The 27,596-nt window shown below is 41.2% G+C and overlaps 1 protein-coding gene across 2 annotated transcripts in view; it reads left to right on the forward strand.

Moving 5' to 3' along the window:
- Positions 1-27,596, forward strand: part of CEP152 (centrosomal protein 152) — an 85,850-nt gene that overhangs the window by 45,974 nt on the left and 12,280 nt on the right. For both annotated transcript variants that reach the window (XM_033920179.1, XM_033920177.1), the window contains exons 16-22: positions 955-1,083; positions 4,749-4,884; positions 9,605-9,880; positions 12,641-12,772; positions 13,598-14,242; positions 15,476-15,617; positions 15,890-16,069. In XM_033920179.1, coding sequence (XP_033776070.1) covers positions 955-1,083; positions 4,749-4,884; positions 9,605-9,880; positions 12,641-12,772; positions 13,598-14,242; positions 15,476-15,617; positions 15,890-16,069 — 1,640 coding nt within the window. The remainder of the gene's footprint in view (positions 1-954; positions 1,084-4,748; positions 4,885-9,604; positions 9,881-12,640; positions 12,773-13,597; positions 14,243-15,475; positions 15,618-15,889; positions 16,070-27,596) is intronic.

Raw genomic sequence — 27,596 nt, forward strand, 5'->3', positions numbered from 1 at the left:
GAGTTGACTTATAGGTTATTCTGAGATGTTCAAGCACTTTCCAATACTAATTCTAATCTCCTATAATACACCTTGCTAGTCTTTTCTCTGAGTAGTAGTGTGCGTCTTCTTCTATTGGTAGATATTTATATACACCTTCTTCTCATGTTACTTTATCACAGTCATCAGAGAGATGTTTTCAGTTTTGCTTAGTCCCTTTTTATGTCAGGCAGTGAAGGTTTCATTGTGCATTTTCAGTATTGGATGATGTGTTTAGGTTATCATTCTCTTGATTATCAGATGGTTGAGCCATTAATGTTACCATAGTTGAAATTTTGGTTGCCTGTATGGTAAACCTTGAGATGGTGATTGTAATGGGGGGATTTAAACCAATGGAGGTCATTTGCAAGTAGAGGGATTTATTGAAACTATTGCATCCTTAGTTTTGTGTAGGTGGTGGCTAGCCCAACACACTTTGTGGCCCTACTTGGACCTGTGCTTATAACCACAGAACTACTGCCATTGGCAGCTATGGATTGTTGCTCAGTTCCTTGGCCTGATCGTTACTTGATTGATGATTTATGGTTTGGAAGATAAACAAGGACCATAAAGATGAAGCAGGTGAAAGGTTTTGTTGATAAGAAAAAGTTTCATTGTTGGAGGTTGCACTTTTTTGAGCATAATCTAATAATGCTAATAGAACATTGGTATTTGGGTGCCCAAATTCTGTTATAACATAAATAGTATATACTTTACCTTGAGTATTTTAGAAAGACACATAGGCTAAAAACAGGCGCCCTCTTGATCTTCAAACTTAACAACCTGTTATAAAATCACTGTCTACGATTGCTAGAAGCAGTGAGACCATATAGGGAAGGATGCCAAAAAATAAAGTTCATCTTGTAGCATTTGTGTCCCTTTCTCTTTGTATAATAAAATTTGTATTTGCTTTGAATCTTTGTTATGTTGGATTAGGTGTGAAAGAACATATGAACAGCATCATGACGATGTGAAGAGTCATTTCATGGAAGAGCTGTCGGTGAAGTATATGGCTGAAAAAAAGCAGCTTAGTCAGATATGTGAAGAGAAAGTAGCACAACTGAAGTAAGATCAGTTTCACGTTAATTTAATTTACTTTTTTCTTTAAGGGGTCCTTTTATTAAGGCGTGCTAACCGAGTTAGCATACGCGCTAAATGCTAAGATGCCCATAGGAATATAATGGATGTCTTAGCATTTAGTGCACGCTAATCTTTAGTGCGTGCTAAATCGGTTAGCGCACCTTAATAAAAGGACCCCCAAGTGTTAATTTAGATTTTCATGATTCTTTCAAATGAAAATAAAAGTAGTGGAACTGATTAATTTTGTAGTCAGCACCTCATGAGCCATGCTAGCACTAATTGGTTCTCATTTAGAGTTCTGGAACTTCTTTTCTCTAGGTCAGTCTGACTCTTTATTGTTGCTCCCGATCAACCATAAGAGAAGAAAAATTACTCAGCAAGTTTAAAAGTCTCCTAAAAAGTTGCTTTTTAAGGACGCTTTTAACTGACTTATTTAAATTTTATGATTTTACATTGTACTAGGAACTCTGCCAAGTGAAAATTAAGTGGGTAACGTTCCCCAACCTCTTGTTTCTTTACCTATCCCTTTTTATTTGTGTTTGAATTTTATTTAACCAAGTCAAAGGGTGAAACAAACCTTAGTCACCCCTAAGCGCCCTGGAATACTCATGGATTTTACCCCGATCCTCAGCGGCACCACTTGGAGCTCAAAACAATCTCATTGCTCCAAACTTTACGTGTCAAATCGTCACTGGATCGTTTATATTATAATATTTATAATTTTATATATTTATAATTATATATTTATAATTTATATATTTATATTTATATATTTATAATTTATATATTTATATTTATATATTTATAATTTATATATTTATGTTTATAATTATAATATTTATAATTTTATAATTTTACAAATTTCACTTCACTTTTATATGTTCTATATTCATATTTTGAAATATTCAGCTTTTGAAATAGTTTAAAGCATATCACTTAGCTTAGTCATGTGGTCTTTGGCTGGGGATTAACACCGACATGTTTCGCTATATAAGCTTTATCAAGGATAACCCCTCAACATGAACTGCCGCCAAACTCTGACCACTATATCTCTCTTGATATAGTGGTCAGAGTTTGGCGGCAGTTCATGTTGAGGGGTTATCCTTGATAAAGCTTATATAGCGAAACATGTCGGTGTTAATCCCCAGCCAAAGACCACATGACTAAGCTAAGTGATATGCTTTAAACTATTTCAAAAGCTGAATATTTCAAAATATGAATATAGAACATATAAAAGTGAAGTGAAATTTGTAAAATTATAAAATTATAAATATTATAATTATAAACATAAATATATAAATTATAAATATATAAATTATAAATATATAAATTATAAATATATAAATATATAAATTATAAATATATAAATATATAATTATAAATATATAAAATTATAAATATTATAATATAAACGATCCAGTGACGATTTGACACGTAAAGCTTGGAGCAATGAGATTGTTTTGAGCTCCAAGTGGTGCCGCTGAGGATCGGGGTAAAATCCATGAGTATTCCAGGGCGCTTAGGGGTGACTAAGGTTTGTTTCACCCTTTGACTAGGTTTATATTGATTGTATACCCTTGGTGAAAAGTTAAGCCAGTGCCACTATAGAATTGAATTTTATTTAAGCCACTTTTTTTTTTTTTGCCTCCCTTTCTCAAACATATTATTTTATTATAATTAGTACTAATTGTCCTGTTTTTAAAATTTTTATATTAACCTAATTTCTAACTAAATGTAAATCTCATTGGATTTGGATTTTGCGATTAATTCGGATATTTTAAATAAACTTTAAAGTTGAATAATAAACTTGCAGAAAACAAAACACAAACCTTTCAGAAGAATGCGTGAAACTGTATTGTCCAAAAGATCTGAACGCTTAACAATGTTAATTCACAAGGAGCACTGCTAACAATACAGTCGACTCGGCTTAAGTGCAAGCTTAAACAGAGGGTGCGCTTATTCAGCGTACCACTTTTTAGTCATGAAAAATCACAGTACGCTGTAGTCAAATGCAATAAACACGAAGTGTCGGCTTCAGTTGTCTCATCAGATGCGTGAATGAAGCTCGCCCGTCAATAGCAATTTGAAATCATTGATGATGAGACTCGACTCCATGCTTCCCGTACCATGTGAAGAGAGTTGAGCACTTACCATTTTTCTCGCGAGCTCAGCAGCTTGGGGGTTGGATTCCGTTCTTCCATCAATCATGACCACAACATATCTTAGGATGAGTGACCTATAATGACGTTTGAAGTTTGCGATTATCTCTTGGTCCAGGCCTAGACTGCTGTTCCGAAACACGTGGCTCATCAACGTCAGAACGTGATTGCTTTTAACCGGAGTGAATGTAACATGAACAAATAGAGGTGGGACCTGTAACATCAGTGCGCGTCAGAACTGCAAATATCCAGAGTTTACGTCCATTGACTTTAATGTAACAAAACAGGGCAATGGTAGGTAGGCTGCGGGTAACTGAAGCGTGCGCTTAATTGACTTGCGTTTAGGTGGAGTCGAATGTAATATGCTACTAAATTTCTCATTTACAGTATGAGTATAAATATTTTATGTGTACCCTCAGTGTGTAGGCATAAGCTATGAGAGCAAAGTAACCATAACAGTTAAAGCTCTATTGTTTTCAATTGCTTAGACTTTCCAAGGGATTATTTCAGCCTTTTGACACACCATCATAGGCGTACACATCATAGGCGTGTGTGAAACATTGTAAATGAAATGTGAATCAGTGAAATCAAAAATTAAATTCCTGATGTGTGCTCACTGTGAAATAACGTTCCAATTATAACTTTACTCAGGCAATGTGCACTTATCTCATAAATGGTCTGTTGTTTACTCTTCAATGGGCAGCTAATTCCAGTTGTTAAGTAGCATGCAAACAAATAAAGCTGCTTACATACATTACTCTCTTTTTAAAAGATGTTCATTGGCTGGCAATCGGATTTTAATTTAAAATCCTAAACCTTAGGTTTGGACTTCAAAATGTTTTGTCCTCAATGTCACTGGTATGTACTTATTCTTGTCCTTTTTTGGCTTACGAAGCTCTTTTTTATTTACCGATATGTGCTCATTCTGAGCTTAGATAGGCCAATTATTCAGCGCTATTTATCTGGCTGGGAATGGCTCCTGCCTATCTCCCATTGAATATCTGGCTTAGCGGATTGGCCGGTGACCAGCTTTGCATGTGGCATAGACAGTCATCACCAATGTTAAGTGGCTTACTGGCTAAGTTCACTTGCTAAATAGAGGTACCTAAAAGGGTGGTCTGTCTTTGGCTGTTGAGACTTAGCTAGCTAGCCACTGAATATTGGCCTAGCCGGCTATGTCTTGACTGGCCAAAAATAGATTGGAAATTCAATGCCAGGCGCTAGCAATCGCCAGCGATCTCCCGTGGTCTGAATATCGGAGAGAGAAATGTCTAGAAAGAGTGCTCTTTCCTTGATGGGACTATAATTGTGAGCTTGATTGTGACCTTAACTATCAAATAAGTACATGGTTGTTTCTATAACTTTTTCTGTCTTATTTTGTTTATGCTATTCATATTTTCTGTGTCATGATTTTATATATAAAACTACATTGTTATACATCAAGATTTTTGGAATCTGTGGTATATTAAAATTTAAAATATGCTTTTTAAGAGCTGAATTAGCTGCATTACGTCAAGAGCTGTCTGCGGTGCAAGAATGTTATATTGCAGTCTGCAGAGAAAAGAACATATTGCAAGATACCCTGAGGAGTAGCATCGAGCAAGAACTGAAAGCAAAGGAAGAACAGGTATATCCATCAGCATTCTTTGCAGGTGCATTGAATACATAGCTACTTATAAGAGGCAGAATGTTGTAGATAAGTTGAGTAGGCTGTAATTATTTTAAATGGCATATAACATAGGCTTAAAGAATAAAACACATATATAAAACTTGCTGAATTAGGTATATACGAGGTGAAGCAGTACTTCAGGCTTGCTTTCAGGTCATACTGATGCTGTAAATGAAATAAGTATAATTATTTGCTATAAGTAGATTAATGTTATGAAAGGATTATTGGTAAAAATTGGTCCAATATCCAGAAGCACTTGCCCTGCTCCCCAGCAGTTATCCACATAGCAGGGACTGCTTCCTGCTCATTTTCAGACAGTGTCTCTGGAAATCATTAGAGATGGAATGTGAAATAATCCAATTAGAGGCTATATTCATTGCCATTATCTAGATAACTGTCCAGACAACTGAGGACAGAAACATAATGGCGTAGAATATTGCCATTATTTGGATAGTGCTGGCAGTCTGTCCAGATGATCAGCGCTGCTGTCTCGATAGCAGCAAGCATTAAATATCTGCAGATATTTTTAAGCACTATGTGTGGTGTTTAGTTGAATGCCAATCTCAAAGTATAAGTATAGATCTGTTTAAAATAGTTTCTCTAAGGCCTGACTATACTTCTACCATTTTTGGAAAAAACAAATTAAAGTGTGTAACACCTTCTTGCCATAGTTCAGCAGTTCCCAAACCTGGTCCTGGAGGCATTCCAGCCAGTCAGGTTTTTAGGATATCCACAATGAATATTGCATGCACTTCACTGCATGCAGATCTCTTTCATGAATATTCATTGTAGATATCCTGAAAATCTGACTGGCTGGAATGCCTCCAGGACCAGGTTTGGGAACCACTACCATAGTTAAAATGAGTTCTTAAATAAAACAGTGAATCACTTTAGACTCCCTTGTATTCATTTAATATGTATGAATTTTAGAACTGGCTCATACCTAGGGAAGAAAACAGAAATGTTGATCCTTGCCCTGGTGGCAACAAGATAATAAGTGTCAGTTTATTCCTCTTTATCATCTTCCCCTTTCTCATCCTGCAGGTAGGCACTTAATTAAAAAAAAAGAGACTATGATAACATGAGGAGAATGGTAAAAAATAAACTTAAAGGTGCAGCCGCAAAGGTCAAAAATATATATCAGGTGTGGATGTTATTCAAAAATACCATACTGGAAGCCCAGACTAGATATATTCCATATATTAAGAAAAGAGGAAGGAAGACCAAATGGCAGTCAGAGTGGTTAATGAGTGAGGTGAAGGAAGCTATTAGAGCTAAAAGAGAATCCTTCAGAAAGTGGAAGAAGGATCCAACCGAAAATAATTGTAAACAACACAAGGAATGGTAAGTCAAATGCAAGGGGCTAATAAGAAAGGTGAAAAGAGACCTTGAAAAGAAGATTTCACTGGAAGCAAAAACACATTGTAAAAACTTTTTTCGCTATATTAAAAGAAAGAAGTTGGGAAGAGAATCAGTTGGAATGCTAAACGATGGAGGGATAAAAGGGGCTGTCAGGGAAGATTGGCCATAATGGAGAGATTAAATTAATTCTTTGCCTTGGTCTTCACTGAGAAAGATGTGGGGAGCTACCAGTTCCAGAAATGGTATTCAATTCTGATGAATCAGAGAAACTTGGAAACAAATCTCTGTAACACTGGATGATGCAATGGGTCAATCTGACAAATTGAACAGTAGCAAATCACCTGGACCGGATGGCATACATCCCAGAATGCTGATAGAATTGAAAAATGAACTTGCAGTGCTATTGTTAATAATTTGTAATTTTTCTTTAAAATCCAGCAAAGTACCAGAAGACTGGAGGGTGGCCAATGTGACGCCGATTTTTAAAAAGGGTTCTAGAAGTGATCCGGGAAATTGTAGACAGAACATATACATAAGTATGGATTAATGAGAGAAAGCCAACATAAATTTAGTCAAGGGAAATCTTGCCTCATCAATCTACTGCATTTCTTTGAAGGGGTGAATGAATTTGTGGCTAAAGGTGAGCCGGTTAATATTGTGTATTTGGATTTTCAAAAGGCATTTGACAAAGTACCTCATGAAAGACTTCTGAGGAAATTAAAGTCATGGGATAGGAGGTAATGTCCTATTATAGATTAAGAACTGGTTGAAAGACAAAAAAAACAGAGAGTAAGTTTAAATGGTCAATATTCTGAATGGAGAAAAGTAAATAGTGGGGTTCTCCAGGGGTCCATGCTGGGACCGCTGCTTTTTAACATATTTATCAATGATCTAGAGATGGGAATAACTAGTAAGATAATGACACAAAGTTGTTCAAAGTTGTTAAATTCTTGTGACACTGGGCATCAAAATTACAGATGACGTTTAATGTGAGAAAATGCTAAGTGATGCATGTGGGAAAGAGGAACCCAAACTATAGCTACGTGATGCTGGGTTCTAGGTTAGGAGTCCCTGCCCCGGAAAAGGGTCTAGATGTCATTGTTGAAGATATGTTGAAACCCTCCGCTCAATCTACAGTGACAGCTAAGAAAGCAAATAAATGTTAGGAATTATCAGGAAAGGAATGGAAAACAAAGATGAAAATGTTATAATGCCCTTGTATTTTTCTTTGCTATGGACTCACCTCGAATTCTATGTGCAATTCTGGTCGTCATATCTCAAAAAAGATATAGCGGAATTAGAAAAGGTACAGAGAAGGGTGACAAAAATGATTAAAGGGATATGATGACTTCCCTCTGAGGAAAGCCTAAAGCGGCTAGGGCTCTTCAGCTTGGCGAAGAGACAACTCAGGGGTGATATAATAGAGGTCTATAAAATAAAGAGTGGAGTGGAAAGGGTAGAAGTGAATCACTTGTTCACTTTTTCCAAAAATGCTAGGACTAGGGGACATGCGATGTAGCTACTAAGTAGTAGATTTAAAACAAACTGGAGAAATTTATTTCTTCACACAACATGTAATTATAAACTCTAAAATTCATTTAGTTCATGGAGGAAAAAAGAAGTGGCTTTCAAAACCCTAAAGGCGGATCTGGAAGTAAAACTTAGAAATGATCTGGTCATAGCAAGGAAAAAGGAAATGGAGTTAAATGAGCACATCAGGTAGTGACAGAAATCTCCATTATGGGATTCAAGTGCAAGTTGGATGCACACCTCCTTGCAAATCACATTGAGGGATACGGGAAAATAAGGTCTTCATCAGGGAACACCTAGGATTGGCCTCCGTGTGTGCGGGTCACCGGACTAGATGGACCAAAGGTCTGATTCGGTGAAGGCATTTCTTATGTTCTTAAGTACATTGAAGTTCAAGTGGCAGTGACCAGAACACATTGGAAGGAGGAACAGAGAAAGGTCTTTGTGTGTGCGTAACTGAATACAATAAAAGCAAAGCTTTATTATTTGAGGAACATATCTAGCTCTGGAATGTGCAATACTGCATATGTATTGAACAATAGGGTGTGCTTTGAATGTTAAAAAAAAATCATATAGCCCGGCCCAGGTAAATTGTGCTGTTGGGATAGCTGATTCCTTGTTGACTGACATAGGTAGTTGAGCAGATTGTTAGTAAATCTGTTTTTTAGTTTATGCTTCTAGTTTACTTTGTGTTATTACATATGATTGTACTAGAAATTTAGCTTTAATTATATTGCATTGCAGTGGAGTTAATTTGTCGAACTTATATTCATAAATGAATAGTGTGTGTAGTGGATGGTATTGGACTGGTAGCATTGCAAACTGCATGATAATATATAATAGAGCTTTTCAGGGCAGTAGGTCTATACTATTTCACACTATCCCAGCAATAGGCTTCAAAGCATCTTCTGCCTTGAAAGGAGAAGGCAGAGGATGGCCAGGCAAAGCATTTAGAATGGCAGTAAATCACAGAACAGGTGCCCTTCACTCCCCTTGGTGGTTATACCTTTAATTACATACGAGAACATTGCTCAGTATCCTCTTTCCAACAGTGGCCAATCCAGGTCACAAGTACCTGGCAAAATCCCAAAAGAGTAAAAGATTTTATGATGCTTATCCCAGGCATAAGCAGTGGATTTTCTCAAGTCTATCTTATAATGGCTTATAGACTTTTTCTTTTAGTATCTTATCTACTTTTTAAAAACCCTAATATGCTAACTGCTTTTTACCACATTTTCTGGCAATGAATTCCAGAAATTACACATTGAGTAATGAAATATATATATATATATATTTTAATTTACTACTTAGTAGCTTCATTGTGTGCACTCTAGTTCTTGTATTTTTAGAAAAAGTAAGCAAATGATTCACATCTTTCCATTCCATCTTTAATTGCCTTTCTAGCAGTTTATAAACACCCCATCTGTATGGAATTTAAACCTTTTTGGAATTTAAATGGTTTTGGCGATCAAGCATATTTTAGGCTTTTCCATGGCAAATGAGCTGTACTCATGAGTACAGAGGGGGTTTGTAAACTCTGTAGTAATTGACAAAAAAAATGTAGGACCTTAAGTATATGTTGCTGGAATTGTTCTGGCCATAAGTTAAATTTTCAGGCAACTTGTCCTTCTAGAATGTTTTATCTCCTCTGTGGACAAGTGGGGTTACTGGAGTCAGAGGCCTGAGAACCTCTGTTACAAGTAAACAAATCTGCTTTTTTCCTAACACCCATGGTCCATTCTTTCATTGTGTAATTGTATTGCTTTTATCTATTTTTTTTTTGCAGGTGACTGAACAAACCATTCAGAAAATAGAAAAGGACTGGCAAGATCGGTTAGATAAAATGGCCGAAGAAACCAAAAAAGCCATAGTTAAGCTAGAAGATTGTGAAGTGCAAACTGATCAAATGGGAAGCACAGTGCAGATGTTAAGTGAGGGGAATGCAGAGGAAATGGAAAAGCTGAAGTTAAAACTTCAAGATGCTTTGCAAGAGAAGGAAAAAGCGGTCCGGGAAGCCTTGGTGGGCTCGGAGGCTGAACATCATGAGAATATTACCATTCAGGTAAACACTTTGCATTTTTAGTACTGATTGTGAATACAGAAGTCTCTTTTCCCTGGAGAAGAGGAGACTTAGAGGGGATATGATAGAGACTTACAAGATCATGAAGGGCATAGAGAGAGTAGAGAGGGACAGATTCTTCAAACTTTCAAAAAAATAAAAGAATAAGAGGGCATTCGGAAAAGTAGAAAGGGGACAGATTCAATACAAATGCCAGGAAGTTCTTCTTTACCCAACGTGTGGTGGACACCTGGAATGCGCTTCCAGAGGATGTAATAGGGCAGAGTACGGTACTGGGGTTCAAGAAAGGATTGGACAATTTCCTGCTGGAAAAGGGGATAGAAGGGTATAGATAGAAGATTACTGTGCAGGTCCTGAACCTGTTGGGCCGCCGCGTGAGCGGGCTGCTGGGCACGATGGACCTCGGGTCTGACCCAGCGGAGGCATTGCTTATGTTCCTATGTTTGGGAATCAAAGCAGGTGCAGTGGCCTCTTTTGTATGTTCTTGTATATTCTCTTGGCTGGTGGTGTTTCAGGTTGTGGCTTGAGTAGTTTGTGTCTCCTGGTGTGCTCTTTGCTATTGTGCAGGAGCCGAGGAGAATTATGTAGCCTGTGAATAAATAGGGCATACATTGGGCAGAGTTACCTTCTGAGGATGGGCTGAGTTTTTCCTGGGCCTTCTGGTCTTTTTGGTAGGCAACGTTGCATGTTGGTTTGGTCCGATGGGAATTGAAGGTTTCTTCTTTATGCTCTGTCCTTCTTGGTCCTCACGAAGGGCCACACAAAGGGCCCTTTGGTGTGGCCCTTGGGAGAGGCCCGCCTACTAGGCGGCCCTTTAAAGGGCTGAAGAGCAGGGTAGGAAGTTCCTGATGAAAAAGGGGTGGGGCTTACTGCCGAAGAGAATAAAATTGCTGGTGCAGTGAGGGAGGATGATTGGCCTGTGCTGGTTTCGGGTACACATGGCTGGTCTGTGGAGCCCTTTAAAGGGCTGAAGAGCAAGGCAGGAAGTTCCCGATGAAAAAGGGGATAGGGCTTACCACCAAAGAGAACAAGATTGCTGGTGCAGTGAGGGGGGACGATTGGCCTCCCTTCTCCCTCACTGCACCAGCAATCTCTACTCACTCCACAGTACAGAAACTGTGCTTGCTTCTTTAATAAATCACTTATTTAGTATTTTATCTTTGGGATAAAAAGCCCAGATTTTACAATTAGATTTGAGTTGTGCCTTTGATTTCATTGATCATGATATTTTATTGCATTTTTCGGACTCATTGAGTGCCTCTGCATCAACGAGAGAGAAGGGCAGGTGGGATGTGAGAGAGAGAGAGGAGAAGGACAGAATGGCTGAGGACAGGTGGGATGTCTGTTTAAGAACTTGCCCATAGTGACCAATCAGATTTCATGTTTAATTTTCCCAGAGAAAAGATGAAACTGCATTGGTCACTAATGGCAACTTTTGTGGAGGTTATTCTTTTCTTATAATTAGGCCCATCTAAGCGTCATTGTTCATTTTCACTCAGTTTGTAAAAATGATATGTCACCTATCAAAGGGCCAGTTTATATGAGACTGAAATATAACAGATTTTGTGAAGAATGCATTGTTCTTGTTGCCCGTTGCAGTGTCCTGTATCTGTTATGTATGTTGCCTAGTTAATGTTTTAACAATAAAATGTCAACTTCAAAATCTCTGCTGCTTGGGGGGGGGGGGGGCGGTGAGGGGCAACAGCACTCATTTGAAAATTTTTCAATTTACCGTATATACTCGAATATAAACTGGGATTTTGGGGCCAAAAAATTGGCCTAAAAATGTGGGTCCCGGTTTATATTCGGGTCATCCTCTAGTGACCACCCAAAACCCTCCCGGATTTCCTGCAGGCCTGCCTTAGGCCGGGATAGGAGGGATCCCTCCCATCTACTGCCCCGGCCGATATTAACAATTACCACCCTCCCTTCTGCCTTCCCTTGCATACCTGTTTGTTCCCTGGGATTTGTGGTTCTCGCAGCAGCCTATCAAGGAGCAGTGCTTGCTGTTGCGTGCCGGCCTGGGTGCGCCACTAGCTACTTAACTTTACAATCTTCTGGAGGATTTCAGCGCGGGATACATGCTGGACCACCAGGGAACAAACAAGTACGCAAGAGAGGGAAGGAGGGAGGGTGGTAATTGTTAGTGTCGGCCGGGGGGGCAGGAGAAGGGAGGGATCCCTCCTATCCCGGCCTACCACTAGATGGTTTAGGTTAAGGGGAATGGTTACCGGTAATCTGCTGGCTGGGTTAGAGGGTAGGGGGGGAGTAGAGGACAATCAAGCCATTGTGACATCACTTATGAGGTTGGCTCTTTTCAGGGGGAAGAGGGTACAGGGAAGGAAGGTTGGGGCAGTGTTCAGAGCCTGGCAGGGAGGGGGGACAGTATTCAGAGCCTGGCAGGGAAGGGGGCTTGGTTCACAGCCTGGTAGGGAATGGAACTGTGTGCAGGGAAGGGGGCAGGGTGCAGAACTTGGCAGGAGGGGGGCTGAGTGCAGAACCTTGCAGGGGAGGGTGTGACCGAGGGGGACACTGGGTGCAGATCCTGGCAGGGCATGGCACTTGAATATTAAGCCCTGACTTAAATTCAAGTCAACCATTTTTCCTCCTTTTTGGGGGGAAAAATGGGGGTTTCATCTTATATTTGAATATATATGGTAGGTGGTACTTGGTTTGAAGAAGTTGGTAAATAACGCTCTAGAAAACCCATCAACAATTGTATAATGACCATCTTTCTTCCAGGTAGAAATGGCTGTGAAAAAAGCACGTGCTCGATGGCTTGAAGAGCTAACTAGCCTGGCAGAATACAAAGCTCACCTAAAATCAGAGCAAGAGAATTGGGAAAAGGAACACAAGCTTAATATAGTCAAACAGGTACATAAGAATAGCCTTACTGGGTCAGTCCATCAAGCCCAGTAGCCCGTTCTCATGGTGGCCAATCCAGGTCACTAGTACCTGGCCAAAACCCAAAGAGTAGCAACATTTTGTGCTACCGATCCAGGGCAAGCAGAGGCATCCCCCATGCCTTAATAACAGACTATGGACTTTTCCTCCAGGAATTTATCCAAACCTTTCTTAAAACCAGCTACACTATTCGCACTTACCACAATTTCTGGCAATGCGTTCCAGAGCTTAACTATTCTCTGAATGAAAAAATATTTCCTCCTATTGGTTTAAAAAAAGTATTTCCCTATAACTTCATTGAGTGTCTCCTAGTCTTTGTAATTTTGACAGAGCGAAAAATGGATCCACTTGTACCCGTTTTACTCCACTCAGGATTTTGTAGACTTCAATCATATCTCCCCTCAGCCGTCTCTTTTCCAAGCTGAAGAGCCCTAACCTTTTTAGTCTTGTTCTGATTTATTTTTCCCTCTGAAAATATTTTGACATTCTTTTTCAAATCTTTTCAAATCTAAACATTTGTTTTTTATGTCACTAAGTCCTATTTACTTCAGTTTTATAAAGTTGGTAACTGTAACAGATCAGTATGTAGCTGTACTGTATTGATCATATTTAAATTGGGTGACAGTGATTTTGCTTGTTTCCCACGTCATTTTAAAAAGAACATGCAAAAGTTCTGTAGTAATATATGAAATATTCTTTCATAAAACAGTTCTGCCAATGGACTAGGGACTTTTCTTTAGAATTTTCACTCTTTGGCTCAGTTCTAAGGTGTGTTTTTTTTTTTCCTTTCTAAAGATTGCAGCAGCTGAAGAAAAATGGAAGCAAGTGCTTGAAAGCTCTGAGAAAGTTATGGCAACTTTGAAACAAAGAGAACTACAAGAGGAGATTCTTACCCTGAAAAAGGATCTAGAATTCAAAAATGAGGAACTGCCAGCGATTATTAAAGTTGAACTGGCAACTGCCCGAGTTCAGTGGAGTAAAGAAAAGCAAGAAGAAATCTGCAGAATACAAGAGCAAAACGAGAAAGATTACCATGCTTTTTTAGATGATCATAGAGCAAAAATTACAGAAGTACTTGCCTCAGCCAAAGACAATTTTGAAAGACAAAAAACTGAGTTGCTTACTTGGAAAGAAAATGAAATAAAGGAACGCCTGGAGCAAAATCAGAAAGAATGGATGGTTCAAGAAGCCAAGAAGCTGCAAAATGAGCGAGAACAGCAACAGAATGAGATTTTTGCTGAACTTGAGTATATACTAAAGGAAATTCATGAAGAGCTAGATAAAGGTACATTTAATTTAGGCACATCAGTGCTTAAATTGCCTAATACAGCCTGCAAACTGAGTATCCAGTATCGGGAAAAGTTACGAATTTGTCTACAAAAAGCCATTAGAGATATGGTTTGTAAACTTCTAGACCGTGCTAAGCAAGAATGGAAAAAGGTAAGACAAGTTTCAAGTTTATTTAAAATTTGATGCAAACACTTATAAAAAATGTCTAAGTGGTGTACATAATAAAATAGGAGGAAACAGGAATATTTAAAATGCAAACTTGGACAGTAGACGAACAGAGACGAGGGGAGATGTGGTAGAACGACAGTGGTTTTAAGAAAAGAAAACAATGAAGGGTAAAATAATAGGTTGCGGAAAGGACAAGTGCAACAAGCCATTTGTAAAATAGATAAGACTCGATCAGCATTTCACCATGAAAACTCAGATAGATGTAGTGGTATGTAAAAGCTACTTTACCATATGGATACTACGAACAATCAGACCTTACTTTGAATTTGATGCCTTAGACTATTGGTTCAATCATTATTATTGAGTCTTAACATTGTCTATCTGACAATCACCAAGAAAGAACTGGTGAGATTATTATTGATACAGAACACAGTGGTTAGACCAGGGGTGTCAAAGTCCCTCCTCGAGGGCCGCAATCCAACCGGGTTTTTAGGATTTCCCCAATGAATATGCATGAGATCTATTTGCATGCACTGCTTTCATTGTATGCTAATAGATCTCATGTATATTCATTGGGGAAATCCTGAAAACCCGACTGGATGACGGCCCTCGAGGAGGGACTTTGACACCCCTGGGTTAGACTGATCGGTTTGAAGAAATATGATCATGTTATGTTGTTTTATTGTGAGTTGCATCGGCTGCTTATGGAAGTTCGGATATTATTTAAATTGGGTTGCTTCTGTTATAAGGCTTTATATGGTAAAGCCCCCCTCTATTTGTTTAATAGACTTTTCATAGCTTCTTTTACCTGTGGTTTGTTACCAAATGGGAATGATACCAGTTTTTTCCAGGGGTCTTTTTACAAAAAGTTAAATAGTATTCTAACAAAATTTATTTGGCTGGGTAAAATTGCTAGAATTGCTTTAGTGTCTTTACAAAAACAAATTACGGAGGGAGGGGTAAATTTTCCTAATTTTTATAGGTATCATCAAGCCTATATTATGCGCCAAGGTATGTATTGGGTCCTCCCAGAGCCCATTGAAAATATCCCGAATTGGATATGGTTGGAATGGCGACTCATGTTTCCTCTGCGACTTTGACATGTTCTTAGTATCAAAATGCCTAGGTTATATAAAGAAAATAGAATATTAGTTGATACACGGAAAACTTTAAGATATGTAAATTTAAAGGTCATTTGTCTTACGTAAATTGCAGCAAAACAATGAAGATATGATTGGACGTATGAAAAATGATGATATTTGTCCTGAGCAAAACTGGAATGGAGCAAATGGAGAACTTGAAAGACTTCACTTAAAAGGACAACAGAAAGAAAATACATTGAGGACTTCCGATAATGGTATCTTTGCTTAGCATTTTACTTACTGCATTTCAGATTTTTATTTTGGGCTTATGAGTTGAAATTTAGTTACTTAAATATTGCTATCCTATTAAAACTGGGTGAGCGACAATAGCAATTAATTGATCCATGCAACTTAAAAGCTGCAGCTTAAGTCTAGCATCCATAGAACTGATGATGGAGCTTAGGACTAGAACTTGATATTTCAGACCACACTTCATCCCATTAAAAGTTGAATTAGGCCTCTGTTGTTTTCCCTGACAATTGTGCAGATCAGAATTGTACAGCTATTAACCTCCAACCCAAGGAGTACTCTTGTTGCAAGCATTATGTCCAACAACTTGAGGAATCAAAGAATGAAGTTCATGAACTGAAGAGAAGGCTAGAGAAGGCTTGCAGACATCTCCAAATGACAGTAAAAGAACACAAGGCCAGAGGAGAACAAATTAAAGGTTAGTATTTTTCCATATTTTGGTCATCTTAAACCAGGAATTTGTAGATGTGGCCCTAAGATCAAGTTTTTGAGGCTTGTCAGTGCTTTCCTTTCCTGTGGATTAGATCCCTCTCATGGAACAAAAAGAAGGTATATTAAATTCTGTCCTGGTATCCACCCACATCTCATGTCCCCATGGGGTAGAGACAGGAAATAAGGTTACCCTACCCTCTTTTTTCCTTCCTTCCTCAATATTTGAAATCACTGAAGAACATATATGGTTTGTCTTTCCCCCTCTTTCCTACTGCCTAAGTTTTTCTCTGAGGGGAACTTTGCTCTCATCTTGCCCTTGCAATGATTTGAAGTGTCTTTGGTTGCACTTCACATGAAGAGTTTGGAGATCCCTGCCTTAAAGCGAGTAGGAAGCCATGATACACTCCAGGGAATTATATAATGTATTAGAATAGTATTTCAACATTCCTAGAAACATGCACAAGTTCTTTGATACATTGCAACAATGCAATGAAGCTTATATCATTTGAAATGAAGAGATATACTTCTAGAAGCAAATGTATCATGCCACTTATATACTGTTCACCTCTAGACTGACAGACAGACACTGACACACAAAGACAGAGACACACACACACTCAAATTCCTTTTTATCCACTATGGCAGGGGTAGGCAATTCCGGTCTTTGAGAGCCGGAGCCAGGTCAGGTTTTCAGGATATCCACAATGAATATGTATGAGATAGATTTGCATGCACTGCCTCCTTGACATGCAAATCTATCTCATGCATATTTATTGTGGATATCTTGAAAACCTGACCTGGCTCCGGCTCTCGAAGACCGGAATTGCCTACCTCTGCACTGTGGTATCGCCACACTCCCTCTACTACTGCAGCATTGGAATAGAATGCTGTGTCAAGAGCTTTGTTGCCTTCAGGTTTCTATATTTTGCTGGAAGATATTGCCTTCTCTATGCCTAAAGAAAAATAGGAGACTTCAGGACCCTAACGTCCATTAAGCAGTTATTGTATGAATTTGCGGAGGAGAATGGGCATGGACTGTACATTTCAGTAAACATAAGCTACTAACCATATACTTTCACTTGCATAAATCATCATGTGCAGTAAAGAGATTTCTCTGAGGTCAAACAGGATATAATAGCCTTTTCCATAGCAAAGCAGCAGATGAATCCAGAGACTAGTGGGTATAGCTCACATCGACCAGCAGGTGGAGATAGAGAACTGATTAACAGTTGGCCTTAAAGCCTGGTGCTCCTTCTGTTGCTTCAGTTTTGCTCTATCTCCCAGCAGGGTTGGAGCTACCTTTCTAGCTCCTAGTCTCTGGCTGCTGCCGGATAGATTGGATTGGTGGTCCGTTGGAATTCCTCTGTTGAGACTAGTTCTCTTCAGTAGGTTGGGGGTGCCTGGCTGATTGGTGCCGGCTTTAGGAGGTACACCTGGGCCCTCCCAGGTCCCTGCTCCACCCTCCCCTCCGTTGGATAGAGGGGTTCCTTTCCAGGTTGCAGGACTATTGGCTGGCTTCTCCATTCCAGTAAAAAAAAAAAAAAAAAAAAAAAGGAGCCTTCCTGCGTGTACTGAGCCGGGCAGGGGTTAAACTCGGCTTCCAGTACATTTACCAACAATTCCCTGGCTTCGGGGGTGAGCGGCTTCCCGTTTGGGTGAGTGATTTTTTTTTTGCTTGCTTGTTGGTACTGGTCCTCGGAGCGTTCCCGGGTGCCGGGCGGCTTCGGGGGCGGAGTCGGCGTTCGGGGCGTTCGCCGCGTGTGTATAACAAAAAAAAAAGCAAAAAAAAAAAAAAAGCGGAGCTTTAGTAAAGCCGAGGGGGGATGGCTGCCGAGGCTGGTCAGCAGTGTTCGCGCTGTGGGAAGCGTCGAACACTGTCGGGTCTGTGCTCTGCCGGGTGCAGGGAAGCGCCGGCAGATGATCCGTTTTTGGCGGCTTGTGAGGCGGCCATTTCCCGGGTGCGGGAGTCTCGCTCAAGGTCCCCGCCGCTCGAAGTCGATGCAGGGGGACTGCAGGACTCGGCCACGGAAGACAAGTGTGAGGCGGCGGGGGGAGAGCTGAGAGCGCTGGAGGCCGGCGTGGGCCCGCCCCTCGGCTCGGAGCAGGGTGGGGGAGTGCCCCTTAACTGGGGATCTTTGTCGCCCGAGTTTGTACAGTTGCTCCATCATGTATTTCAGTTGAAGTCCTCCCAGCCTACTCAGCCGGTGCTGGGGGCCGGGAGGTCCCTTGCGGTACCCTCTACCTCGGCGGGGGGGGAGGGGACAGATACCAGACCCACTGCGGGGGCAGCTGGGTCCCCGGGGCGGTCGCAGGGGGCTAAAAAGCGCAGGCTGGTGTCTGCGGAGGCGGTAGATATGTTGCCCAGGTCGCCTTTCTCTTTACCTGAGTCATTGGAGGAGGGTGAACTATTGGATTGGGACGAGGAGAGTATCCCGGGTAGGGAGGGGGATGACCCTTCCGCTCTCCGGTTGTTCCATGGAGAGGAGCTTTCTTCCTTTATTTCAAAGGCGTTACAAATTAGAATTTGCCGCTCCGGTCGTAGATTCTTTCGTGGTGTCCCCGTGCAATGGAGCGGCCAAGGGAGCCGAGGTCCGCAGGACCCTTCAGGTGCTGCTCGATCTGGGGGCGGTGGTACCGGTGCCCCCGGAAGAGGTAGGCAGCGGTATTTATTCCCTGTACTTCATTGTTCCAAAGAAGGGGGGGTCCTTCAGACCAGTGCTGGATCTCAAAGGGGTCAACAGATTCCTCAGTGTGCGCCATTTCCGAATGGAAACGGTACGCTCGGTTATTGCGGCGGTAAGGCCGGGAGAGTTCCTCACGTCTCTCGATCTCGAGGAAGCGTACCTCCATATTCCGATATGGCCTCCGCATCAGCAGTATCTGCGGTTTGCGATTCTGGGCCAACATTATCAGTTTCGGGCAATGCCCTTTGGCCTGGCGACGGCTCCCCGCACGTTTTCCAAGGTCATGGTGGTGGTAGCCGCTTTTCTACGCAAGGAAGGGATTCGGGTACACCCTTACTTGGACGATTGGTTGATCCGCGCCTCATCCCGGCAGGAGAGTTTGTCGGTGACGCAGAGAGTAATCTCTCTCCTTCAGTCGTTGGGGTGGATTGTCAACTTTCCCAAGAGTGTTTTGTCCCCATCGCAGTCGTTGGTGCATCTGGGGGTGCGGTTCGATACGACTCTGGGGAAGGTGTTTCTACCCCGAGAGCGGGGGGAGAAATTGCAGGCGCAGATTCGCCTGCTTCTCGGGTCGCCCAGACCTCGAGTTTGGGATTATGTGCAGGTGCTGGGCTCCATGGTGGCGACTCTGGAGGTGGTTCCCTGGGCCCGGAGCCACATGAGACCCTTACAGCAGTCTCTGCTCTCTCGCTGGTCTCCAGCTTCTCTGAACTACAATGTGCGTCTCCAGTGGAGTCCTCGAGTGGCTCAAAGCATGCGCTGGTGGCTCCAGGACGGGCATCTTTGGAGGGGCATGCCGTTGGCCACACCGGATTGGGTGGTGGTTACAACGGATGCCAGCCTGCAGGGTTGGGGAGCCCAGTGCAGGCACACGTCGGTGCAGGGAAGATGGTCTTCCCAGGAGGCTCAATGGCCCATAAACTTACTAGAATTAAGAGCGATCCGGTTGGCGCTGCGGGCTTTTCAGACCCTAGTTCAAGACAGACCGACCAGGATCTTTTCGGACAGTGTCACGGCGGTCGCGTATGTCAACCGTCAGGGGGGTACCCGGAGTCCGCAGTTAGCCGAAGAGGCAAGACTTTTGTTTCAGTGGGCAGAGGGGCAGATCCCGCTTCTGTCGGCGGCCCACATTGCAGGGCACGAAAACGTGCAAGCGGACTTCCTCAGCAGAACTCTTCTCGATCCGGGAGAATGGGAGTTGTCGGCTCGAGCATTCAGCCTGCTAGTCCGTCGATGGGGGTGGCCAGAGATGGATCTCATGGCCTCTTCCCGCAATGCGAAGGTGCCTCGGTTCTTCAGCAGACGCAAGGAACTGGGATCGGAAGGGGTGGACGCATTAGCGCTCCCGTGGCCTCCGAATTCCCTTCTGTATGTATTCCCGCCTTGGCCCATGATAGGGCGGGTGTTGCAGCGCATTGCTCGCTTTCGAGGCACAGTAATCCTGGTGGCTCCGGATTGGCCACGGCGGCCGTGGTACGCGGATCTGATGCTGCTGTCGGTAGGCGATCAGGTAGCGTTCCAGGTAACTCCGGACTTGCTAACTCAGGGTCCAATATTAATGGAAGATCCGGGCCGCTTTGGTCTTACGGCCTGGCTATTGAAAGGTCACGGCTGAAGAAGAAGGGCTATTCTGAACGGGTGATTTCCACCCTGCTTAAGGCTAAGAGGATTTCAACGTCAGCCTCCTATGCGAGGGTCTGGAGGATCTTTGAGGCATGGTGCGGCAGACACGGAATTGCGCCTTTCCAGGCTTCTCTGCCGGCGATTCTGGCGTTCCTGCAGGAGGGCGTAGAGAAAGGGTTAGCATATAACTCTTTAAAGGTGCAGGTATCGGCCATTGCCTGTTACAGGGGCCGGGTGGCTCGCTCGGCTCTCGCATCACAGCCGGACGTGGTGCGTTTCCTCAAGGGGGTTCAACATATCCGGCCGCCGGTTAGGCGAATTTGTCCAACTTGGAACCTTAAACTCGTCCTTGGGAAATTGCAGGGGGCACCTTTTGAGCCCCTGTCAGCGGCCACTTTGAAAGATGTCACGCTAAAAACAGTTTTTTTGGTGGCGATGGCTTCAGCAAGGCGAGTATCAGAGCTGCAAGCGCTTTCTTGCAGGGAACCCTTTTTGCGTTTCTCGGAGGCTGGGGTGACGGTGCGTACGGTGCCGTCCTTCCTGCCTAAGGTTGTGTCGTCCTTTCATGTGAACCAGAGCCTGTTTCTGCCATCCTTCAGGAAGGAGGATTGGGGGAAGCGTTTTTTGTCGGTACGGCTCCTGGATGTCCGCCGTATGCTTCTCCATTATTTGGAGGTGACGAATGCTTTTCGTCGGTCGGACCATCTCTTTGTTGCGTTCGCGGGTAAAACCAAGGGGATGGCGGCGTCTAAAGCGTCCATTGCGCGTTGGGTCAAGGACGCTATTGCGTCGGCGTATGTGTTGTCAGGGAAGAAGGTACCGGAGCACCTTCATGCTCATTCCACTCGGGCTTTGGCTACATCTTGGGCGGAGTCCGGGGGGATGTCATTAGAGGAGATTTGCCGGGCGGCCACTTGGTCGTCAGGTAATACTTTTTCAAAGCATTATCGTTTAGATGTAGCAGCCCGGTCAGAGGCGAGTTTTGGCGCGGCAGTGCTGGCAGAGGCGGCATTGGCGTCCCACCCAGTTTGAGTTTGCTTTGCTACATCCCACTAGTCTCTGGATTCATCTGCTGCTTTGCTATGGAAGGTAAAATTATGGTCATACCTGTTAATTTTCTTTCCTTTAGAAGCAGCAGATGAATCCAGAGCCCCTCCCCAAGTGCACGGGTTGTGTGTAGGGTGTTTAGGTCATTAGGTTAGCCGGGGCTATGGTTGGTAAGTGTATTATTTCATTGCTGAAAAAAAAAAAAAAAAAACAAAGGGATAAGAAGAAGAGAAAGACACATTTTCTACTGGAATGGAGTTTTCTGGTTGCTCATTCTCCTATCGGGATGCTTGGGCAAAGTGCAAAACTGAAGCAACAGAAGGAGCACCAGGCTTTAAGGCCAACTGTTAATCAGTTCTCTATCTCCACCTGCTGGTCGATGTGAGCTATACCCACTAGTCTCTGGATTCATCTGCTGCTTCTAAAGGAAAGAAAATTAACAGGTATGACCATAATTTTACCTTATGTAGGGGATGTCATCCAGTGGACCTCATTTGGGAACACTTTCCAGCTTGTTTACAACAAGTTTTGAACGTTACAACACGCATGCATGTGTCTTCTTGCCTACTATTGTTGCGTGGGACCTAGCCAGTTGTTAGGTTTAATAGGACAATATTCAGTCATAGATATACAGTACATAACTGGTACATACACTGCCTGAGACCTGACCATGATTCCTCCTCTTGACTTCTGTGTTCACAGATGTCAAAAAGAGGAATCTAAGCTTGAGAGAAAACGTTCAATTTTTGGTGCAGGCAAGTCTGGTTCATCAGCATTGGAAGCACTAGTCCCCATAGCTCCGGGAGCTGCAATAGACACCAGGGAAATATCAGCATGGAAAAAATTACTCTTGAAATGAGTATCGAGAGAAGCTATCGTCCTTGTCTCTTGGCATTCCCTGTTTGAGTTATGGGCAGCCTGTACTAGGGAGTCCCACATGATAAGCTTATTAAATCCTGGAGAAAGCGATGTTACTTACCTGTAGTAGATGTTCTCCATGATTCTACCAGCTTAAAAATGTAGCTGGCTAAGTCCTGTATTACAGTGACAGCGGGAAGATGCTCACACATGCGTGGGGCAAAGTTCTAAACTGTTACTATAGCAAGCTAGAGCAGTGTTTTTGTTCTCTATCAGATGACATCACCCATATGTAAGGCTGTTTATTCTGCTATTCTTGGAGAATTCCTGCTATGGGTAACTATCTTTTTTGTGTAGCAACTGCAGAGGACATGCTATGCACAGCCTTTGCACTTACTGTGCATAAATATTTGCTGTTAAAGCATAGTAAGTATAAAAACTTACACAAAAGACACAGAGAAGGCAACCTGTGGTGCTCAATTTCTTTATTGTAGTCAAGACTCGACACATATGTGTTTCGGCCATAAGGCCTGCCTCAGGAGTCTGAGCCACAATGCAGTATTTTATGTTGTTGTGGTTTCTTCTTGTTAATATGGTATTTGGCTCGAGTGTGCAAGCAAGCAATTTTTTTGTTTTTTCGTTTTAGAAGTTTGGAGATTTCGTCTGACTGCTCAGTCCAGCGGATATATCACTTTTTGTTCATTTTGTTTGCTTCAATTGCTTGCTTGCACACTTGAGCCAAATACCATATCAACAAGAAAAAAACTACTACAACATAAACTATTGTATTGTGGCTCAGACTCCTGAGGCAGGCCTTAAGGCTTTAAGGCCGAAACACGTTTGTGTCGACTCTTGACTACAATAAAGAAATTGAGCACCACAGGCTGCCTTCTCTGTGTCTTTTGTGCTTCTACCGTGACAAGGTAGGATCCCTGTTTGGGTGAAGTGTAAAAACTTAACCATACTTTGTAGTAAAAGGGCCCTTACATATACGTATATACTACACTATACGTATATACATATACTGTAGTATATACGTATAATGTAGTATAAACATACTGTAGACTGTAGTATATAATTATACTGTAGACTGTAGTATATACGTATATACATATATATATACATATAGTGTAGTATATAAGTATACTGTAGTATACGTATACTTATATACTTAATACGTATAGTGTAGTATATACGTATACTGTAGTATATATGTATACTGTAGACTAGTATATACATATAGTGTAGTATATAAGTATACTGTAGTATATACGTATAGTGTAGTATATACGTAGACTGTAGTATATACGTATAGTGTTCAGAGCAAGTTATAATAAAACTATAAAAACATTATAGATGATCTACTGGATGTTAGTGGGCTAGTACTATTAAAATTCTTTTCATTCTGTGTCTGGATTTTATTGGTTTTTGTTTAAGTGTTTGAATATGCAGGGTGAGTGACATGGGACCCAGGAGTCACTCTGGGACATTATGATATGATGTCTCTACAAGGAAAATTGTTTCACATTGCTTTAGGGCCATCTGTAGCCTTCCTGTCACTAAGTTTTATAAATAAAGTGCCAGAGGAAAATATTTCAGAAACAAATACTTTATTGAACATATAACTCTGAGGAATCCATAGGGCCTTCCTTGTCTTTTCTACTAAAAAACAAAAAGGGATTCATAAAGAGGAGATGAGTACTGGAGTGTGTTTAATGGTTTCCCTTGGATCTTAAGCTGTTGACATCATTGCACCATTTTGCAAGTCTCATAAGAAAAGAATGTGCCTGAAACAACCTTTTATCATCATAAGAATAGTCCGAGTCCTCCCCTACATCATTTCCAAAGTCCTTTTAATTACAGATTTACAGTTATACAAAAAAAGCCCTTTTCATATAAATCAGTCTTCCTTTCTCAGCCAGTTAGAGGGAGCAATTTGCCAACATTTTAAGGTTAAAAGATCACTGAGCCAACCGTACCAGGATGTGATCAACAATTGGAAATTTCACAAGAGTTGAGCTCAGCGCGTTTTTAAGTAGAGCCAATCCAGATAAATTTCAGCTGCATCATTACACGCATTACAAAACAGAGAAAAATAAGTTTCTTATTGAATTAAGGATGAAATGCTTTTACAGGAGGACAAGAAGGAAATGAACTCCCAAGTATGGTCTCCCAATGTGTTTGTTGCTCTTATAATTGCCTTGACTACTGTAACATGATTCTGATGTGTCTGCTCCAGAAGGATATCCAGTATTTGCAGCTGGTTCAAAATGCTGCAGCTTGGTTAATTGATGGTTTGAGGAAATCTGATCATGTTTCCCTCGTGGTGTTGCACTTGCATTGGTTAAGAGTGCAGTACTAAGTTTTGGTTTTTAAAGCTTTGTTTGGGTGTTACAGGCCCAAGAGGTTTACAAAACAACATACACATTAGATAAAATGCAAAAACAACCCCTGACTGTTCCTTGAATTAGAGAAATTAGGTTGACTTGTCACTAGGATAGGGCCTTTTTTTTGCCTAAAGCACCACAGTATAACACTTTTTTCAGTGTAGCCTTCCTGGGAAAAGGGACCTGTTGAATTTTAAGAGGGATATAGAAAAAGCAGCATTGAAGCTCACCCTATTAGCTTATCTCTTCACACTGAGGGTGTACTATATATCACAAATTATTTATGTTTTTTGATCACAGCTTATTTGAGGCTGTGCCAATATTACTGTTACACTCCACACCTGCTTAGGTGGGCCTGTTCTGCTTTTTCTATATCGCTTTTAAGTACCTTTAGCAGTCTGAGGGATTTATTTTTGAATTTTAAGAGGGGATTTAAAATGTATCTGTTGGTCAACTCTAGTCTATCATCGGGTTCCTTACCCAAAATTTGAAGACAATTATTTATCCAATCATCAAGGACCAAAAAACTAGTATCCAAGACCTGTCTAATTATCGACCTATAACTAGCATACCATTTATGGCTAAACTTACTGAAAAAATTATCTTTCACCAAATTTCTGATTTTATTGAGAAGACAAAGGTTCTACATCCCAACCAAACTGGTTTTCGTCGTCATCATTCTACCGAACTCTCTCTGCTAGGACTAACCACAAAATACTCTACCATCTTGACCATCAGTCAGTTCTGCTCTTCTCCTTAGATCTTTCCTCTGCGTTCGACACCATTGATCATAACTTATTACTATCACGTCTTCACGAAATTGGCATAATAGGTCAAGTCATGGACTGGTTCACCTCTTATTTTTCAGATAGATCATCTAAGGTTATTTTCAATGGTACATCATCTGAGCCTTCTTCTACTAAACATGGAATTCCGCAAGGCTCCATTCTGTCGTCATTACTTTTTAACATCTTTATGTCCCCCCTTTTGACTGTGGGACAATCCATTGGCTTCACCACATTTGCTTATGCTGACAATGTACAGTTAATCCATCCCATCGATGTTAATAACATAGAGGATGTTGCATCCATCAACCACAAACTAGAAAAAAATCAAATTGTGGTTAGATTCAAATAGGTTGTCCCTTAACATCAATAAATCAAAACTAATGATCGTTCCCTTTAAAGACGGAATAACTCTTCATGCCCCCTTGAAATTTGAATCTCTCCCAATTAAAGCCATACCCACTTTAAAGCTGCTAGGAGTCACTTTTGACTGTAAATTTTCCTATCACAATCATATTAGTACGGTTGTTCAAAAATGCTTTCACCGTCTTAGAATGATACGTTCCCTCTCTAAACTACTAGACTCAGCTTCCTTGAATACACTGATCCATTCTTTGATAATTTCCTGCACAGATTATTGTAATGCCCTCTCAGCAGATTGTTCCATAGTGCCAAATAGTTGAAGAAGCTTGGCACGTCATCTGCGAAGGGCTCGAGGTTGAAGGGTAGCACAGTGCAATCAGGTGTCGGGGCAATGTTCAGGACCCAGGCAAGCACTACATCGACTATGAGGATCGGTTATTGAAATGGCCTTGCTGCACTAGCTACACTTTTTGAACCCGGTAAGAGGCCGGGACATAGAAAAAATAAAGGCTGACATAACGAACGAGGTAAGCGGCCAGTGCTAGGCCAAAAGGCCGCTGTCCGGAAGAAAGTAAAAAAATAAAGGGTTTTTTTTTTTTTGGGGGGGGGGGTAACGTAAGAGACAATAAGAAAACGCGAGCACAGCGACTAACAAAAATAAGAAAGCCACGGTGAGAGAAGGCAACGAAAGCTGCATGCTGAAGTGAAGAGGACTTCTCGGCTCCGCGGAAAACTTTGAACTGAGGTACCTCACAGGAGACGCGCGCCCTGGACTCGGGCGGGAAGGCACTCGTGCATGCGCAGTGCAGCACTCATAAGCTCTTAACAAAGATCTTCAAGCAAGTCTGCTTGCGAGGCTGTCCACTGTGGGGCTCCGTCGGTGATGTCACCCACCATTGAGAATATGCTGCCTGCTTGTCCTGGGATAACAAGTTTTATAGCTTTTTTAATTTTATTTAAGTATTTTTATTGATTTCAATATAATGTCAAGTGTAACTAGTACAGAAAGCAAATTTAACCAAAGCATATTACAATCATATAAATCCATACTTAACAGATGTTAAGCAGTTTACAAAAATAATTATTATGGTGAAAATTAGCTCAAGTCCTCTTTGGATCCAAGAGTTTTAGTAGCGAGAAAAACAAGAAAAAACAACCAATATTAGGAAGTAATGCTATTCCTATAGATCGGTAACGGAGTTACTATTTTCTTTGTTAGAAAATCATGTTGCCCTTTCCTACGATACTATTTTATTTGGTGCATCTATGAGATTTAAGAGTCCAATTTCAGCAAATAATAATAAACTTTTACTAATACTGACGGGGGTTGCCATTCAACATATTACTGGAAATTGGAAGGATTATACTAAACTTTATTTTACCTTTTGGTGGAATTCAGTCTGTCATATTTATAAAATGGAGAGAGTGCTTGCTATTCAGCAAGGAAATTATCATAATTTTAAAAAGATCTGGGGGCCATTGATTATATATTCTAATGATCAGAAACCGTAAACACCTTTTTATTATATAAGGATATAAGTAGGGTGGGATTGGGATACTGTATATGATATTTGTTTTAATTGGTTTATTAATAATGGATGGGATGGGTGGGGAGGGATTCTTTTTATGCTTTGATGATTATAAGTAAGAATGTCAAGTGATTTGTAAAATTTTTTGATTGAATATTATACACTTGTTGTAAGATATGAAAACGAATAAAGATTTATTTTTTTTTTTAATAATTTTCTCAAGTTTAATAGCTTTTT

The sequence above is a fragment of the Geotrypetes seraphini genome, chromosome 14 (assembly GCF_902459505.1).
Source record: "Geotrypetes seraphini chromosome 14, aGeoSer1.1, whole genome shotgun sequence".
Lineage (NCBI taxonomy): Eukaryota > Metazoa > Chordata > Amphibia > Gymnophiona > Dermophiidae > Geotrypetes > Geotrypetes seraphini.